Raw genomic sequence first — 18,432 nt, 5'->3', positions numbered from 1 at the left:
AAAACGTCTTCATAATAGGGTGTTTTTTTTTTTTATAACCAGGGTCAGTCTTGAACACCTACGCACTACGGCGTGCACGCGCACTTAAAGTGTAAGTGTGGGTATGGGAACATCTCGTACGTGATGCCCTAAAAACCCCCACATTTGAGCAAAACCGTCACTTCTTTTAATGCATGCTCCAAATATAGACCCAGCTCACTCAAATGTCATGCCAAACATAGATCAGCGGGTATGCAGTCATGCCCATATTATCTTTCTACACAAAAGCAGCTTTCTTTTAAGCACGAGGCATCACTGACTGCCATTCAAACGACACGTTTTTGTTTATCTTCCGGGATCCTAAGTCGCACGTTTTAAACTAATTGAGCTAATATTCGAGGCTCCCCCTAGTGGACAGGTTCTGTTATGACAAGGGTCTCCTTATTCTGATTGGAATAATTATGGCGCTGAGAGGTAATTTTTCATTATGACAGCTGTCAGTGCAACCAAGTGAGGTAAAACCAACCGATCTTCTACCATATCGGCCTGTTTGCTATTACTATGTCTTTAATGTTTCTGCGCTAAGCATACATAGGTCTGCAAATTACGTCATTTCGTGATGAAGAAAAAGAACCCAATCTCTAACGTTTTTAAAACAAAAAGGTATTGCTTAGTGTTACTTTTGGCAAGCATAAATCGTTACTTATAAAGAAGCACGGGCACTTAGATTTCATGGAAGCATTTACTTTAATTAGGTTTTATTATTCAAACAATTGGGAAATGAGATTACCAGTGCTTTACATGAAGAGCCAAAGAGGCCCAAACATATGGGCATTAAGAGATTTAAAACAAAGACTGACTTTCATTAGTTATTTTAGACTTTCGTTGTTCTTTGGTCCTGTTGTTCGTCACAGAGAGAATGACTTTTTACTCCACATTCAACTCATGAATGATTGACGTCTGGTAGAAAAACTTTTTAATAGAATGTCTCAAGTTATTAAACACTGCATTGCTCAAAGCCTTTCGTTTTTTCCTCTAATAAAACCTCTTCATTGGAGGCTGTAGGTCTGCTTCCGGCCAGCGATGTCAAGCGTGATGAGCAGCGCTCTGGGGTCCTTTCTGTTCTTATGCACTGCGATTTGACCTGGAAGTTCCTCTCCTGCACAAGGAAAAAAAGAGAGAGTGGGAAAACAGATTCGACACGGATCAATCTTCATGGCGACATGCCTTCGCACCAGCCAGAAATGTAAGTTATTTGAGCTTTCCTGGCATGCGTTTACATGCAAGAGTAAATACTCACTCTTTATTACCACACAGCTCAGCCACAACCGACACTTTTCCGTCAAAGCTCGGAGCCGTGTGATACCAAAAGTGGAAATATCTACCGCTTCTCATTGAACAAAACCGAAACTAGCCGATAAGAAAAAGATCAGATTAAAAAGCTGAGAATGAATCAGGGGGAGGATAACATGCAGCTTGGCTCCAGATGGCAGAGAAAGCTGCTGCTCGCTACAGTATGACTACAGTAGGAATACAGGCGGCACGGTTTATCGGGAAGGCCCGAAGACAATGACGATGATTACACCAGATAATCACTTTGATTAACTTCACGTTTCACTGCCAGACGTAAATGAATGTTTACCCATTTGGCAAACAAGCCCTCTGCCCCCCCATCATTTCTTTCTTTGCTGCAGGTTACATGAGATAAAAATATGCTGACTGCAGCATTTTGACGCGAGGAGATGGAGAGAAGTCAGATTTCACCGTCACAGTGCGCTGCAACTGTCACAGTGGTTTTTCGTACCTCTTACTGGCAAACGACCCCCTTAAAAGAACGTTAAATTAATTTCTTCGCAATTCACTTTTTGCTGAACTCTGCATTTTTGGATGCAAGTACAAGGCTGCCTGTTCACACCAAGACAAATACTATAAAGTTTAAACAATAATTATTTTATCATTATTATCGAACAGGGAAGTCTATACCACAACTGTAATGGTAAAGTTGGGGACCAAGAAAGGTTCACTGATATATAATAAAGAATATTTATATACATCAGTGGTTCTTATACCGGTTTTCGGAAAACATACTGTGCTAAAATCATAACTTTCGGTTTTAAAAATGTTTCTGGTGCAAAGTGTTAGCACAGAACTGGAAGCATTACCAAAACGCAGATGAAATTGCCAGAAAAAGAAACTTACTGTCAAGTACGTTTGCACATGCAAGTAATTTGTTTTGGTGTCACAAGCTTACAGTACAGAGACAACACACAGATAACACAAAAATAAGATGTAAATAAAAATAACATGTAGAAATAAACAAAAAAAGTTTTTTTTTTTTTGTTTTCTCGCAGTGATATAATGGAAGCGACTGAATTTCCTTAATAATTTAATCCTTTTAATAGAAATGGAATAGTTTAATAGTTAATAGAATCACTAAGCAGAATCAGAACTGTAAGATATCCTATAATTCCCAACCTTACACGCTTATGATACACAGAACATAATTTATGCGAATGCTAATATAGTTACCGTTATCGTTCTTGGTGTGAACGAGCCTTTAGAAACTACTTGGCTACAAGAAATGCACAGTCAGGAATAGAAATCTGTTCAATACCATAAAAAAAAGCACAAATAAAAAGCCGAAGCCTATTTTTTTTTTGCAAAACAATTGATCTAGCAAGAAATCCTTTAATTAAAGTCAGCTGTGCAGTGAAAACTTGACAGATCGCATATTGCCTACCAAAAGTAAAAAGCACGCACAGTGGGTTTTCTCTTGACCAGTACGAGCACAAATGATAGAAAGATCTATTAAACTTCAGCGCCCTGCAGAAAATGGCTGTGTGCATCACACTGGTGTGTGTCTGCACTTCATAACAAACACTCGCCCGGTTTCTGCCAATGGGCTTTGATACACAGAGGTCTGTAGAGAGAACCAAGACACAGAGAGTGAAATTACTTGACCCTACAATTCCTGGTTAAGTCTCGGAGCAAAGCAGTTTGGGATGTACTTACTGCGAGATTTTATTCGGAGTCTACAGAGGTGAGAAGACGATTGGCGATCTATGAGAAAGAAGCTGTTGGTGCGCGTTAATTAAATGAAGGAGACAAGGCTGCTTCTAGAGCCGTCGTACATCACAGTGCCATTTGCATTAAACATGCTAATGCAACCAAGGGTGACGGAGGCTGAAACGAGAAACGGACGAGACAACGTAAAACATCTTGATGCGTTCCTTGAAGTAATGCGACTGCTAATCATCAAGCTGGCGCGTAATTGTAGAGAACAAACGTCAAAGTATGCAAATATTAATTTAAAGGAGTAGTTAACCAAAAAACAAAACTTTGCTGAACATTTACTCATCCTCGGGCCATCTAAGGTGTAGATGAGTTTGTTTCTGCTTCTGAACAGATTTGAAGAAATTTCCTCTAAAGTGAATGGGTGCCGTCAAAATGAGAGTCCAAACAGCTGACAAATACATCGCAATAATCCACACCATCCCAGTCCATTAATTAATATACTGTGTAGCAGGAGATAGACCTTTTTACTGGAGGAGGCGTTATTACGGATAATGGACTATTATAATAATCTATTATTTGACAGTTCAAAATTAATCTTAATGATTATTTATGGATTATTAACCACGTACCATGCAAGTTTTAGATTGCAGAAGACTCTTTTTGTTCGGCAATTTTAACTAAACTACTGCCGATAGACATGGTGCACTTTGTTGCTTTGGAGGCTGCTTCGGAAAAAGCCATCTTGCAGTGTTGCCATGTTCTCATTTTAACCAGCTCTTTATGCATGTTGTTTGGTCTTATCTCATAAAGATAGGCTGTTAATAAAGCGGCCTTTAGTCTTTAGATGTGCTTTTTTTTTTTTTTTTTTTTTTTTTTATTGTGAAATAAAGCATTTGGGTGTTTTAGTGTTTTTGTGCTCGTCTTTGTTTGCTTGCTTGACTGTTTTATAAAGATCTGGCAACACTGAGAATTTACCCCGTATTTTGGTGAATTATGTGCGTACAGAACGCGATTAAGGAGTAAAAGGTAAACTGAATTTAACATGGCCATTGTGATGTCTTGATTAGCTGTTTGGATTCTCATTCTGACGGCACCCATTCACTGCAGAGTGGAACTGGTGAGCAACTGATGCAATCATAAATTTCTTCTGTGAGGTAGGTTTGATGTGAGAGGAGCTAACTGATCGTTCGATTTAATCACCATTGGTGGCACAATTTATTGTAATGCTTTTTCTCTCAGTTGGTCAGATCAAAGTGTGGCAGACCTATTACTTTTTCAGATGATAATATCCAGTTAAAATTCCTATTTGGGTCATATATTCAAAGATGTAGTTTAGAATCAGTGATTATTAAATACTGGTTTCCCACCGATGCGGTGACTGACAGATCTGCTCTGGATCTGCGGCGGAGCACAACCCACGCTTGGGATATAATTTTGCAAAGACTTACGCACTGCAGCTTTAAAGAAAAATAAAACGGATCTGAAACAGATTTTAGAGTTAAATGAAGGCAGGATTCTCATTTTTGCGTGAACTATTTAACACTTTGAAAGACATTGCTTTTGCAACATGGGCTTGTAAATGAAATGCTCTATCGTTAAAGCGGTTTTCAGGGCGGGAAAAAGCCTTCCCAAACACCGCGGTGCAAGATACAAAAGCTGCATTATCAAACTTCTCTCTCGCTCTGCGGAGCATAACCTCATAAATCTGGGGCCCCTGTAAAGGAGATGCATAAAACAGGCCTTCGGAATCACCAGCTCACCACAGTGCCCCCGTCTATCAAATAATCGCACCTCCCCCTAAAGAAACCTTGCTCTGACACCTCAAGGACCTTTACACACTGCAGACGGACTGCACTTCCCATGAGTTTAAACTACTTTACAGAACTACGCAAAGCGCCGAGCAGCCCAATTCTATTACCAATATCTCGGCTTTTGAACACTTATTCGGAGAGCAGACGTGACGTGCAATAAACTTTCTACCCTCAAAACGTCCCAAGACCACTCAACACAGGGTGACCTCTTTAATTCGAGCTCAAAGGTTGGTTACGCATGACAAATGAAGCTTTTCAAGAAAATGTTCTCATCTTTTCCTTTTAATGATCGGCAAAACCAACTAAATCATGACAAATGAAGGCCGCTTTAATTGATAAGACTGGCGTTTCTGAGGGCGTTTCGCATTTCCGTTGAATACTCTACCTCCCCTCTCATCACACATCTGAAAAGTAATTACTAAACTAAACACAAACAGGGGAAGAATCCGCGCGACCTGAGCGTGAGCTGACAGGAACGCATTTTTCAATCATTTTTCTTCTCTATTTCTTTTATGCAAATGACAGCTCGGCGACGTACAACACAAAACACATTATCGTTTGGAAAAGAAATCCAATTTAAACTCGCAAGTTACAAATCATGTGTTAAGTAAATTGAGAAGAATGTCAAATGCAATTCTTAATATTATTTGAAACTATATTTTTGTGGGATGCATTGCAGGAAAGTGCGGTTCCTATCTTTTCGTTTAATAAAAATAAAAATGAATCACGGCGTATAAGGTTTCAGCTATTTTTTAAGGGTGCCAAATTAAGATAAAATATAACTTTTAGATGCGAGTTTCAGTTTTTGTGAACGGCTCCTTACTCATGCTCACAGTAAGTACGGTTTTGGCAGGTCATGATTAAATTCTTTTTTTGTTGTTAAATGACTGTACTAAATCAATAAGATAAACTCGCGTCACTATTTTAACACATGAATGCAACTGAAAAAATATATACTGAAAGAAGGCTAATTTTACAAAAAAGAATAGACGAGACTACCACAGCAGACACAATTGTACATTAATATACACTTCTGTGTGATTGGGGTTGGTAACAAATAAATAAATAAAATGTTATTATTATTATTATTATTATTATTTTATTTTTTTGACTATTTATTTGATGAAAAATACCATAGAAAAATTAATATTAATTAATTCCTTCCCTGTCATTGCAACGCTGAATTTGATGCTTATAAGAAACGTACAATTAAATAACATTTTAAAACTAAACAAATCCATAAAGGGTACTTTCAATTACATTACGGTATAATCATGCCCAAAAACATGTCTATCTTATACCAATTGTCCCATAATTTCTTTCACACACATTTGTTCATATGATTTTGACACCAACAAAGCAAACAAAAAGAAGAAAACCTAAAACCTATATAGTACTAATCCAGATGTGAGGAAAACATGAACTATAAATTACTTAAGTCATTATAAATGACTAGTGTTTATATTTGGCATTTAAATGACTACAAAATGGCCAAACACGCCACACAAAATATTCACAGACTGGGCCTTCTGATTATAATCTGTCGCTGTTATCAGTAATGCAGAAGTAGCGTTAGCAGACCTTCAAGCGGACAGCACTCTTATCATTGAAGGGCTCCTGCAGGGACTGTCCGTGGTAATGCCCGTGGACAGCTACAGTTAGGCCACAGTCATTTATAATAGCGTGCTGTATCAGAGAAACTAGCTAAAGCACCTTCATCCATCTGCGCATCAGATGACATTTCTCCGATTCCCATTATGATAAGACACACTTCATCTGTTAGCACGGCCGGGATGCTGTCTTGCCATCTACGGACATACTGAGCCTTGATATAAATGTAGATGGTCTGCGGTGCTCTTATACCTAAACATAAGCCAATATGATTTTTTTTTTTAAGACTTTCTGATTCTGATTCATTTCCGTCTCGTCGTTTATATTTTTCTTTCCATTATTTGCTTCTTTTAAATGATAGAGGGCTGATATGCATGCACTTTTGCAGTAGTCAGTTGAAAATTAATAATATAAGGATAAATTATATATATATATATATATACAATAAAATGACACAAAAATGTACGTATAAATTTACAGCTTTCTGGCTGATATCCATTGCTGTCTTATGGTTTCTTGAATCCTCTTTACAGGAACCAAAACATTTTAAATGAGCAAATGTAACAATTATTACACTTCAAAAAGTATTATTAATATAACCATACCACCATTACAATTACATTAATGTTATTATTAAGTGACTAAAAGCAAAGGCCTTTTAAAACTTATATGACACACATATATACCATATTAATACCATATTTTGTTTACTTTTTATAATAAAAAAATCTCATGCATTATTGACAGGATCCAAAACTAAAGTAAACTTCAGTTAAATTCTTTTTATATTTAATATTCAGTAGCGACAGTAACTGTCATATAACAACAAAATAAATCTCTTACCTGTGTATTTAGATGCTTTGAAATTAATGCATATTTAAAAAAGTGTTAAGTGGTGAAAATCGTTTGGGCTCATAACAAGTCAACCGATTATTGATTTTATGCAAAAAAAAAAACAAAAAAAAATGCGAGTGTTAGAACAACGTAAAACATGGGGGTCGCAAAAACAATGTCCGTAAATAAATCTGTCTACAGTCGGATGTGTCGTGTCATCTCGAAACCCTATTGGAATAATTCTCAAGACACAATATATGTATTTATCAACAGAAAGAACAAACTGCATGGTTTATGCGGACGGACTCTAGAACTGCTCAATCATGTGTCTATCTCTCAATGACTGACGGATAACCTGTGTCACTGTCTAAGAATCAGCTGTCAGAGTAAAGAAAGATAAGATACACCTCCCCGTGACACACATCTTTTTTGTCTTTTAAAGAAAGGTGATGGCTGCATGTGTACTTGCCAAATCTCATCACGGTTTAAAGACAGGCGCAAGTGCGCGCAAACACTGGCGTGAAGACCGTTAAAACAAATAGGAATCGTGTGTGAACGGGATACAAACCGGTTTTGACAGGGATAGGGCTTTCAAGTAAGAACACCGTCTGTTTCCAGTGAGTCTTGGTGCAGTCTGGAGCAGTGGAGAACATGACCTACAATGAAAACAGTCGAATTCTTATAATCAAAAATAATACGACCAATAAGGACCAAATAATACTCACTTTATACCAGTAACCCCCTAATAATCTGACACTTGCAAAACACATCAGCTATGGGTGATAAAGAGGCCTGCCTTTTTGAAAGGCACCACTGCTTTTGTGTGATGTCGCATCTACCTGTATACGGACGCTAATTTTTTCCCATGCAATAAAAATTAAAAAAGGTAATTGCGACGTTTTGTGTGACAATTCTTACTCTTTCAAGCTATTGCAAATTATATCATACTTATAAATAAATAAATAATTTTTTTTTATCACTTGGAAATGCGAGATATGTAAACTCAAAATTGTGGGATATTAAGTGAAAATTGCAAGACAAACTCGCGATACTGAGAAAAACGACTGGCATGTAGTTCAGTGAAGAAAATCAAAATTGCAAGATGCAAACTGTGCTGTGCTCTAAACTTTTAACTGAGAAAAAAAGTATAAAAATGTGTAAAAAAAAGTAACGTCTGAATTATGAAAAAATGTCTCAATGCGAGACGTAATTTCGGAGGTATGATTGTACATTATAAAACAATAAAATAGTGGGATGCCAGTTCAGAATCACAAGATATAAACTCACAAGTCAGAACTGAGAGATACAAAAAATAATAGTTACCGAAATAATAGAAATAAGCTTCCATACATCCTGGCCAGTAGGTGGCAGTATAAATTTAAATGAACAAAAAAAAATGAAGTGCAAACAATTTCATTACAAATTCATTACAAAGTAACAATGTAGACTGAATTTAAGGAAACTGGAGAGTAGTGTGAAATAAAAAAAAAAAATGCAAAATTACATTTCCCAGGTCAGAAAACAAACCAATTGCTCATTTAAACTGAATCAAGCCTAAGCAAACATAATTGCTGTGGTTATCCGCCAGATCATTAACACAAACTGTTTAAACAATGTGTTCAGACGTCAAAAACAGGGCAAAAGAGCCCTCCACATCCTGCTGCTTAAACTCCCATTATCAGAACCCAGCGCACGATCGCTCTCCCGGCGCCTGACGGCTTTAGCTTATTTCATTGCCTGTTCCAGTTGGCCACTGGAGGAAGGCAAATGCTTATTTCAGCATTTAGGTATGAGAGGTTGGCGATTGCATTGCGATTGCCTCGGGCCTAAAAGACGGCAAGGCGTGACCGCAATTGCTCGCTGTTAAACAGCACAGCACTATTGCTTACCTTGTTTCCGCAGCTCTTGTCGAAGAAAATGTCAAAATAGCCCACGATGGCCTGGAATGAAATATGAGAGAGGTTAGAACATGACATTTCCGTAAACGCTCACACGTGTTCGGGCCGGCAGGAAGTAATTAGCAAAACGGGGTTAAAACAGACATGCTGACAAGTAATTTAAAAAAAGCACAGTGTTGCGGGAAAAAAAAATTAAATAATGTCTAGTGATGAATAATAATCTTTTTTTGTTTGTTATCGGTGTTAATACGCGCAGTGCATAAAACACCCAACATTATGGAAATGAAAACTACCCTTTTTTTTGTCCCAACCTGCCCCCAATGACAGTGGAGCAACTCTATCAATCTCAGGAGCATACTTGTAGTGGCAATGATGCAGAACTAATAGCTTTTAATCCTGACGCAGCTGACAACACGAGGGTCTGCTCGCTCACACAAAGAGCGCAATCAATGAGAAGAGAAAGAGAGAGAGAGAGAGAGAGAGAATACACCGATAAAGAGAAGACGGGGCATAAAGAGAGAGGTAAGCAAGGCAACAATGGAAAAAAAAGACACTTCAATGAGGTTAAAAAAAAAGAGTGGGAAGTAAAAGTAAATGTTTACCGGAGCTTCTCTTTTCTTTAACCAAATCTGGAGTACTTTCAATTATAAATAAGATAGATAGATAGATTGCACACCTTGCAAATTTACAAGATATCTTAAAAAAAAACCCTGCTTTATTAAATTAATTCAAATTCTAAACTAACTTTCACTTCCAGGCTGCTTTAGGGAATCTTAGATATGACAAATGGACTTATAATATAGATGTAAGCATGACAATGGCACAATGAAAACTCAAAAAGATATTTAAAAAGAGAGGGAAGGAAAAAGTAGCAGTGACTAAATTTTACATATATATTTAAAAAACAAGATTCTCTTCCTTTTCTTGAACTAACTAGACTGGGAGCAGCCTTCTCGGTTTTCACTGAAATTTTAAACATTGTTTATAAAGCGTCCTTGTGCATAAAATAAGCTTTGAAAATAAAATAAATGCTGCACACAACTTACAAAAAACCTTAAAACTTTTTACTTATGAAGCCAAAAAGTTACTTCATTAAGTTAAATAATAAATTCAATTTCTGTTCAATTCACCGTTTATAGACCTAGATACGTTAACTAATGTGAAATAAAATAAAATTAGGCTTTTTAAAATCGATCCTCAATGTACAAATATACAATATGTTAAAATAAGTGTCTTGATTATCATATCACACTTTTAAAAAATAAAGGTCCAAATGGGTTTGATTTGCAGTGATGGCATGCAAGGAGCATTTTGGGCTCCCTTCAGTTAACCATTTTTTTCTTAGTGTGAAGAACATTTTTTTTAAATCTGAAGAATCCTTTTTTTACTATAAAAAACATTAAAAAGATTCTATGGATGTTAAAGGTTCTTCACGGAACCTACAAAGAACCGTATCTCATCATAGGAGCGTATAAAAATGTAACAAAATTCTCAAATCCGAGCAAATCACTCTTTATCGGAAACGACAGTTAAGATCAAGAGACGGCGCCAAAGGTGTGATGGGGAAAAAAAAAAAAAAAAAAAAAAAAAGTCGGGTCAGCGCAATTACGGATTGTAATGAACATTATCAGACATTATGTGGAGCAATAATTACCAAATCAGGGCTAATTGCTTATTGAATGCGTTAGGAAAAGTGGATTTGCGAGTCATTTGGCACGCCAGACGTGAACTTTGTCATCCCCGATGACAACAGCTCATAAATATGATTGATTGGGGACAACCGTTTCATAACTTTCCCTTTTGATGACTCGCATTGTATCCGAGCGCAATGTTTCCCATATGCATCCGGCAAATCTTAATTTATATTTATGAAGCATTTATTTGCTCGTGAAATGCGCAAATTCAGGATTTCCCTGAATGAAAGGCTGAGCTGTGTCACGGCACACACCTTCCCACACACGCACACTCACACACACACACACACACACACACAGAGAGAGAGAGAGAGAAAACAGAGCTCAGTCACCCTGTGAACTCTCAGGGGACACTGCAGTGATAATGTGAGCCATTCTGCCTGAAGTATCCCAGGGACCTTGTGGGGAGAAATACAGCTCTGGCTTAATGCCTGTGTCTCTTTCTCTCCCTCCCCTACAAACCAGAGCAGAGCACCCAACTATTAATCCTCCTCTTCTTCTGTTAAAATAGCTTTAAGAGGACAAAGCCACAGCAACATAATCAAGGGTTTAGCACCGCATCCACAAACAACTTCTGTCTGCGTGATTCATTCATATAGGCTTATTTTAGGCACTATTAAAAAAACAGCATTAAAAACAGAATTGCAAAAAAATGGACGTTATCATTTAATTGTTTCTATTTATAGACTGGTAAATAAAAATATTATGCATATAAAGTCATTTTGTAACAATTAGTAAAATAATTCATATAACTTCAATTAATATAACCAATGTATACTTTCTAAAATACATTTTATTTTAAATGATAATCTTCCTATATTCGTTATAAAACGGCATAATTATCGCTTTATTTTACATAACAATTTCTGCATCTCCAAACTGCTTTTCTTTAAATGGGTTCATCTTTTGTGTCAGAGTAAATCGCCCAGAAATGTCAACAGAAACCGAGACCCGACACAAAAAAAAAAAAGGACGCGTACTGAAAAGACGGGGGTCAGAGCCAAATAACTCCCTGCCAGAAATAAAACAAAATAAAACCACCCCCGTTAACGCACCGGGGCGGAGTGAAAGAGCAGACACAAAAGCCCGAGTTGCGCGGGGGGAAAAAAAGGGGGACAAATGGTGGAAACGGAGGCTTTTTATTCTCATCAAAGTGTTCAGCCTTCACACCCGGGGAATGTCGGAGATAAGTGATGCGCGCGAGCTGTTTCCCGGCCCAGGAGGCGGTGCGCGGTGCCGCTCAGCGAGGCTACCTGGAGAACAGGTCGGGGGAAAATTAATAATTATCATCATCGCTAACACCAACGGGGAGCAATTCATCATCAAGCCCTTTCCAGCGCTATCATGTCGGAGCAGAGCGTGGTGCAGCCAGATACAATTATGCGGCGAGCTGCGGAGGAGGGAGAGCTAATGCGCTTTTGATGGGGTTTATTCACGCGTGCGAGGCGTCACACTCGACCACCTCGAGCTCTCTACACCCCCCCTCTCTCCTCCTCCTCCTCCACCCGGCGTCTCCCCTTATTCTGTGCACATGCACCCCAACGCCGACGAAACCCCCCGCTCCCGTTATTCTGCTTTTCCCTCGGAGTTTGACGTTCCGCCGCACTGGAAACAAATACACAGGGTTTAATTAGAGGGGAAGGACATTACTGCAGGAACGCTCACAGTCACCTACATAAAGTCAGCCGGAGTATAGAGAGAGGCAGAAATGCTGTAGAAAAGTGGTATCCTATCATTAGTTAAAACGCAACAAATATAGCCTGCCTTGCTTCTCTCAGATGATGATTACAACACCTTTTCGTCTTAAAAATAACTAAGAATAACTTGTACGGATATGTAGCAAAACATGAGCCTCCCTTTATATTTGAGACTGTTAATGAACAATGGAAAGAATCATTGGTTATAGTGCCATATGCTCAGATTTTCTGATGTAAATAGTGACTGGTAACACTTTAGAATAGGGAACACTTATTCACCATTAACCATGACTTTTCCCTCAATAAATTCATATTTTGCTGCTCATTATTAATTAGTAAGGTAATCGTTAAGGGGGTAGGAATAGGGAATGGAGAATAACGTCATGTAGAATAGGGCATTAATATGTGCTTAAATGTTATATAAATGTGACCCTGTCCAAAACCAGTCCAATAAGTGTATTTTTTTTTTACATCACCTGAAAACTGAATAAATAGGTTTTTCATCAATGTATGGTTTGTTAAAATAGTACAACATTTGGAAAACAAAATGGAAATCTGCAATCTGACGGTGCAAAAAATGTCAATACTGAGAAAATCCCCTTTAAAGTTGTGCAAATTAAGTTCTTAGGAATGCATATTATTAATCAAAAATGAAGTTTTATTATATGTACAGTAGGACGTTTACAAAATATCTCCATGGAGCATGATCTTTGCTTCATATCCTAACGATTTTAAAATAAAAATCAATAATTTGAACCGCACAATGTATTTCTGGCTATTGCTACAAATATAAGCGGCTTAAAACTGGTTTTGTGATCCAGGGTTACAAAAGGCTACATAAGTAACTAGTTATGAGACCATAAAGTAAACAGTTACCAAATCATTTGAACTAAAATAGACAGTCCAGACAATAAATGTACTATGAAATCTAGGAGTGCATTACGTGAGCTTGGGCAGATGCATATTTAAAATCCAAGTTGTTGCTTAAACAATGAAGTGGAGAGCGGGTTACAGACTCTAGTTTGACACTCTGCTGGAACCGGCATTATTAAAATAGCCTTGCATTACAGTAATTATTACTCTCCCTCACATAGCAAAACACAATCGTTCATGCAGCAGAGTAATTTACGAGCACATTACAACGCAAAACAACTGTATTGCATCATGCACATGAGTATTTGTGTACATGATACATCATACGTGTCACCACACATGGCACAAGGACGTGGTTAAACTCGAGTCTAGAGCCGTTGTGAAGCAGTTTTCCAAAACATGATATCTTTATCCCCAAATCTTTGTTTCTTAAACTTTTAATTACATTTTAGTCTATCCTGTGCATAATAACACAAGTGGGGGTTTTATCACGTCGGTAAGAGTTTAATGTGGCCAACGAATAGAACTGAAAATAGAAATAGAGTAAGAATTGCAGAATTGTTTCGAACTTGATTACTTTGCCGCAGGTCAGGAACTACCAAAGAGTAACTTGTACGCACAAAAGGAAGTTTAATTTGCATAAAATAAACATCAACTGCACAAAACTGATGATCTATACTGAAACTCGACTGATTCGATTCGACTCGGTGAGTCTCGGCAGCTACCTATCCAGGGATTTGGGATATCTAAAGATGCTCCATTTCACTGGAACGTTTACTGAAAATGTTGAGTCAGTCCCTGAAGTCATCAGAAATGCAAGATGAGAGCATCTCGAGAAGTCACAATGCTTTTGAACAAAAAATGATATGCACAATGCTCACAATCAATCGCATAACAGAAGCATTTTGAAAGGGGTGAGTAATACAATAATATTGTTAATAACTAAAATTTTAAATCGCACAACCACCTATACTTTCTTTTAAACGATTTGTAAATTTTTTTCCAAAGACTCTTTTATCCAATGAGGTGGCATTTATTTGATCAAAAATACAGTAAGAATAATACTGAAATATACTGCAATTTAAAATAATTGTTTTTCTACTCTATATATTTTAAATGTAAATGGCAAAGCTGAATTTTCAGCATTATTACCAGTCTTCAGAGTAACACAATTTATTTATTGTTTTTTGAGGGCTAGATTCTTTAATAGAAGGTTTAAAAGTACATTAAAAGAGCATTAATTTAAAATGTAAATATTTAGTAACACTTTAAAGTCACAACGTTTAAAGATCCGGAAATACTTTACAATAAGGTGTTATTAGTTAATGCATTACCTAAAAATACATATTCAACTATTTATCTTTGTTAATATTAGTTGACGAAAATATAGTTGCTCGTTGTTATTTCATGCTAGTTTACAGTGCAGAACTATTATGATAATACACAACTTGTAAAACAAGGACAACTTTAATAAAGCAAAATAAATATTAAAACGAACTAAGATTAATAAATGCTGTAGAAGTGTTGTTTATTCTCCGTTCATTCTTACTAATAAACCTTGTTGTAAACTGTTACCAAACATCCTATCATAGCTTCCAATTCCAGCTAATACTTACACTTTTTACTAACTTCAACCCTTTGCTTTGACATTTTGCAAATACGGAGAAAACAAGCATTCTGCCTCTTTATTCCCCCCCCACGTACAGTACGATCATTACAGTATCGTGCTTGTCACAGCTTGATGTAACAAGAAGTGTCCTTAAGGCAAATCGCCACTGACGCAAACATTGCACACAGCCATCTTCAGATGAGCTTTTACTGCAGTGCACAAGACGTTCCATGAACGTTTTATACCTAATATGCAAGCTGCAGGACGTCGATGTTAGCTGCCTTTTTCTAGCAAACATAACAGAAACAGTTTGTACAGAAATGAAGCACAAAAGTTGCAACCCTCCAGAAAGTCCACGCTGCTCTGCTGCCTACAACATGGGCTGTTCAAGGTCCAATAAAACCAAAAAAAACACTACAGAAATAGTACAGAGGGTCCTTTTAAAAGCATAAGGCAATGGTTCTTGCATGTGTCAAATGGCTTGATTAAGCTTGATTAAGCTGAATCGACATTACATCCTACAAATGAAGATGAACTTTGGTGACTATTGACACACAGTTATTGTACGGTACAAAAGATCTGGAATATATATTACTGCTCAAAAGTTTTTGAATGTCGAAAGGATTATCTTATGCTCACTAAGTCTGCATTTATTTGATCAAAAATACAATATAACAACAGTTATTGCAAAATATTAGACACATATTGTGAAATATCAATATATCATACAATTTGCATATCAAAATAAAGTTTTAGATTCATTTTTAGCATTATTACTTTGGTCTTTAGTGTCACGTGATCCTTCAGAAATAATTCTAATATGCTATTTTTCTGCTCAAACACTTCTTAGAAATGTTAATATTTTTTTGCTAAAAGTTCAAAGTAACAGCATTTATTTTCCGTCACTTTTAATCAGTTCAATAAATGTCATTAGCGCATGGGTTTTGTCACATGACATATTTTGAAAAACCCCATCATATGCCAGTCGCTTGAGATAACAGGCATAACAAATACAAAAAAAATTTTTTTTAATCCATCCACACATGAAATACTGCGTATTGCGATCTTGAATTTGAAGTAGAATTTCAAAAAGGAACTAAGGTAAACAAGTGGAGAAAAGTGAGCCTAAAGATACACATTAAATATATCAAATAAATCTTACACATTTAGGAGTGACATTTTTTTTCTGGAGGGAGGTGAAAGAGAAAGTAGTAGAGACACTGAGAGAAAGAGTACGGAGAGAGTGTCGTCCCTGTGGACAGTGTGAGCCGAGGACCAGTGCAACTGTACGAGCGAGCGTTATTTGTCTTCCGCCGGCCGAGCACGAGAGCGCAGGGTAGCGCTGTTCATTTAATGCAAGGTTAGGCAGCCTGATGTGATGAATGGACTGTCGGCAGGAGAATAAGTCCATGCACTCAATCATGGGGACGACAGCGTTTTCCCTCCGTTTTTGGGGTGCCTCCATAATTACATGACAAAGCAGTGCAAAATAGGGTGCTGAATCCCATCTATGACTATAAATGGAATATTCGTCATTAAACTCAAGGATATTTAAAAAAAAAAAAGCTGCAAATTGCTTGTACCTGCCTTCTCTCTAAAAATAGGAGTTTTTAAACGAGGAGGAAATCAGGATGTGCTTTTCCATTACTGGAGAGCGGCAGAAAAATGAGATGATGTTTACAAACTCCATTAAATCCAGAGTAACTCCGAGAGGGGAAGGGAGATAATAATACAGTATTGATTAATCCATAAAAGCTATAACAAAGAAGCAGGAACAATAATGCTGGGACAAAACTGGGAGACTAAAGAAAAATTACAGTTGAAATTTCAGTTGCTTTTTTTGGTCCGTTTCCCACCAAGTCTCACTGTCTTCACTGACAAACACACACACACACACACACACATACTCTCATTCGACAGAAATTCACCCGACACGAACTAGAACTAGAACACAATATAAAAAGAAAGGAACATATTGTCTTGAAAGGAATAGTTGACCAGAACTGGACTTCATGTTGCTCTGTATAAAGTGTATAATGCTATTTTTCTAAGAAAAGAATGTGCATGGAGCTCTGCTTCCTATAATGTAGGTTGATCAAGATCTAATAAAACAAACAAAAAAATTATAAAATAAAAAAAAAAAGCACTGATTCTAGCATGTATCGTATCTAGCAGCTTGATTAAGCTGAATCGACAGCTGTATTTTTCAAACAACGTATAAAAAGATGAATTGCAGTGACTATTGACAAAAACATATATGGTTTCAGAGGAATATATAGCCTACATTGAATATATACTACCATTAAAGGGGTAATGCGATTTTAAGTCTTACTTTCTCTTTGGGGTGCTACAAACTGTTACTGCATAGATAAGTTAAAATAAGTTAAAGTTGCAAAGACTAAAGTTTCAAAACCAAACCAAGGACAGTATGGTGCTTCTGACTCACAACCCAAAATAAGTAAGTTGCATTTCTTATTAAAAGAATATGCAACTTACTATTCAAACATAAGTTTTGAGCAGTGTAGAGCCTGTTGTTTCTCCGATCACAAATGCCGACATGGCGTTTTGTTTATACGGGCACAATGCAACAAAATGCATAACAAAAACATTACTAAATCATTATAATCAGTAATTTGCAGTAATCATTTGTGATGGTTTTTACCGTTTTTGTGTCATGGTGCCGGGAGACGGCATCGCGTTATGGCAAAGAGCGTAACATTGCGCCACACACTTGAGGCATTTGGCCAATCAAACACAAAACACACCTCGTTTTCCCATTTCAGGAGGGCGAGGCTTAAAGGAGAAACAATAATGTACAGTATGTGGAAAATAATGTTTTTTTCGCTTGCTTGTTTTTTATATGGTCTTAAACCATATAAACTCATTACATTACACCAAATATGAAAAAGCAATCTTTTTGGAAACATCAACAAGTTAACAACTCCCTCATACTCATCAGGGCTGAATTTATTTAATCAAGCTATTTAATGTACTTTTTTAAAGTTTTGTTCTTTTTGGAGTTTGACAGACACTGCATGAATGAAATCCCCAAAACAGGAGCTCGGCATATTAAAATTCACACAAGGGTGTATCAGATGTTCATTCAGTAACCTCCCACCTAATTTAATCTCACACATGGACCATGCAGGTTGAATTTAGGCCAAGAAATAATTGAAAGTAAACCTTTCACTGCCTGTCTTTACCTTTACCTGTAAGAAAACTTGTCCATCAAACCAGACTGATGTCTGAGCTCCCTGACCCATCCCAGCCAATCAAACGGCCAATCCATCTTCCCACCCCTAATTAATCTTCACACCTGACAACCTTGATTAGGTCTGAAGATTGAAGTGCGTGTACGACAGGTAATAATCGCAGTTTGTTTGTGAGTTTGTTGGTAAATGTGTGCTTGTG

At 37.1% G+C, this 18,432-nt stretch overlaps 1 protein-coding gene across 3 annotated transcripts in view; it reads right to left on the bottom strand.

Annotated features, from left to right (window-relative positions):
- Positions 1 to 707: 707 nt before the first annotated feature.
- prmt3 (protein arginine methyltransferase 3) overlaps positions 708 to 18,432 on the bottom strand; it is a 47,773-nt gene continuing 30,048 nt past the window's right edge. For 2 of the 3 annotated variants that reach the window (XM_043244985.1, XM_043244987.1), the window contains exons 14-16: positions 9,140 to 9,190; positions 7,819 to 7,906; positions 708 to 1,138 (exon numbers count right to left, since the gene is read on the bottom strand). In XM_043244985.1, coding sequence (XP_043100920.1) covers positions 1,029 to 1,138; positions 7,819 to 7,906; positions 9,140 to 9,190 — 249 coding nt within the window. In that variant the 3' untranslated portion in view covers positions 708 to 1,028. The remainder of the gene's footprint in view (positions 1,139 to 7,818; positions 7,907 to 9,139; positions 9,191 to 18,432) is intronic. The other variant, XM_043244986.1, reaches the window with a different exon arrangement.

Source organism: Puntigrus tetrazona, chromosome 7 (assembly GCF_018831695.1).
Source record: "Puntigrus tetrazona isolate hp1 chromosome 7, ASM1883169v1, whole genome shotgun sequence".
Taxonomy (NCBI): Eukaryota; Metazoa; Chordata; class Actinopteri; order Cypriniformes; family Cyprinidae; genus Puntigrus; species Puntigrus tetrazona.
This window is presented reverse-complemented; position numbering and strand designations above follow the sequence as displayed.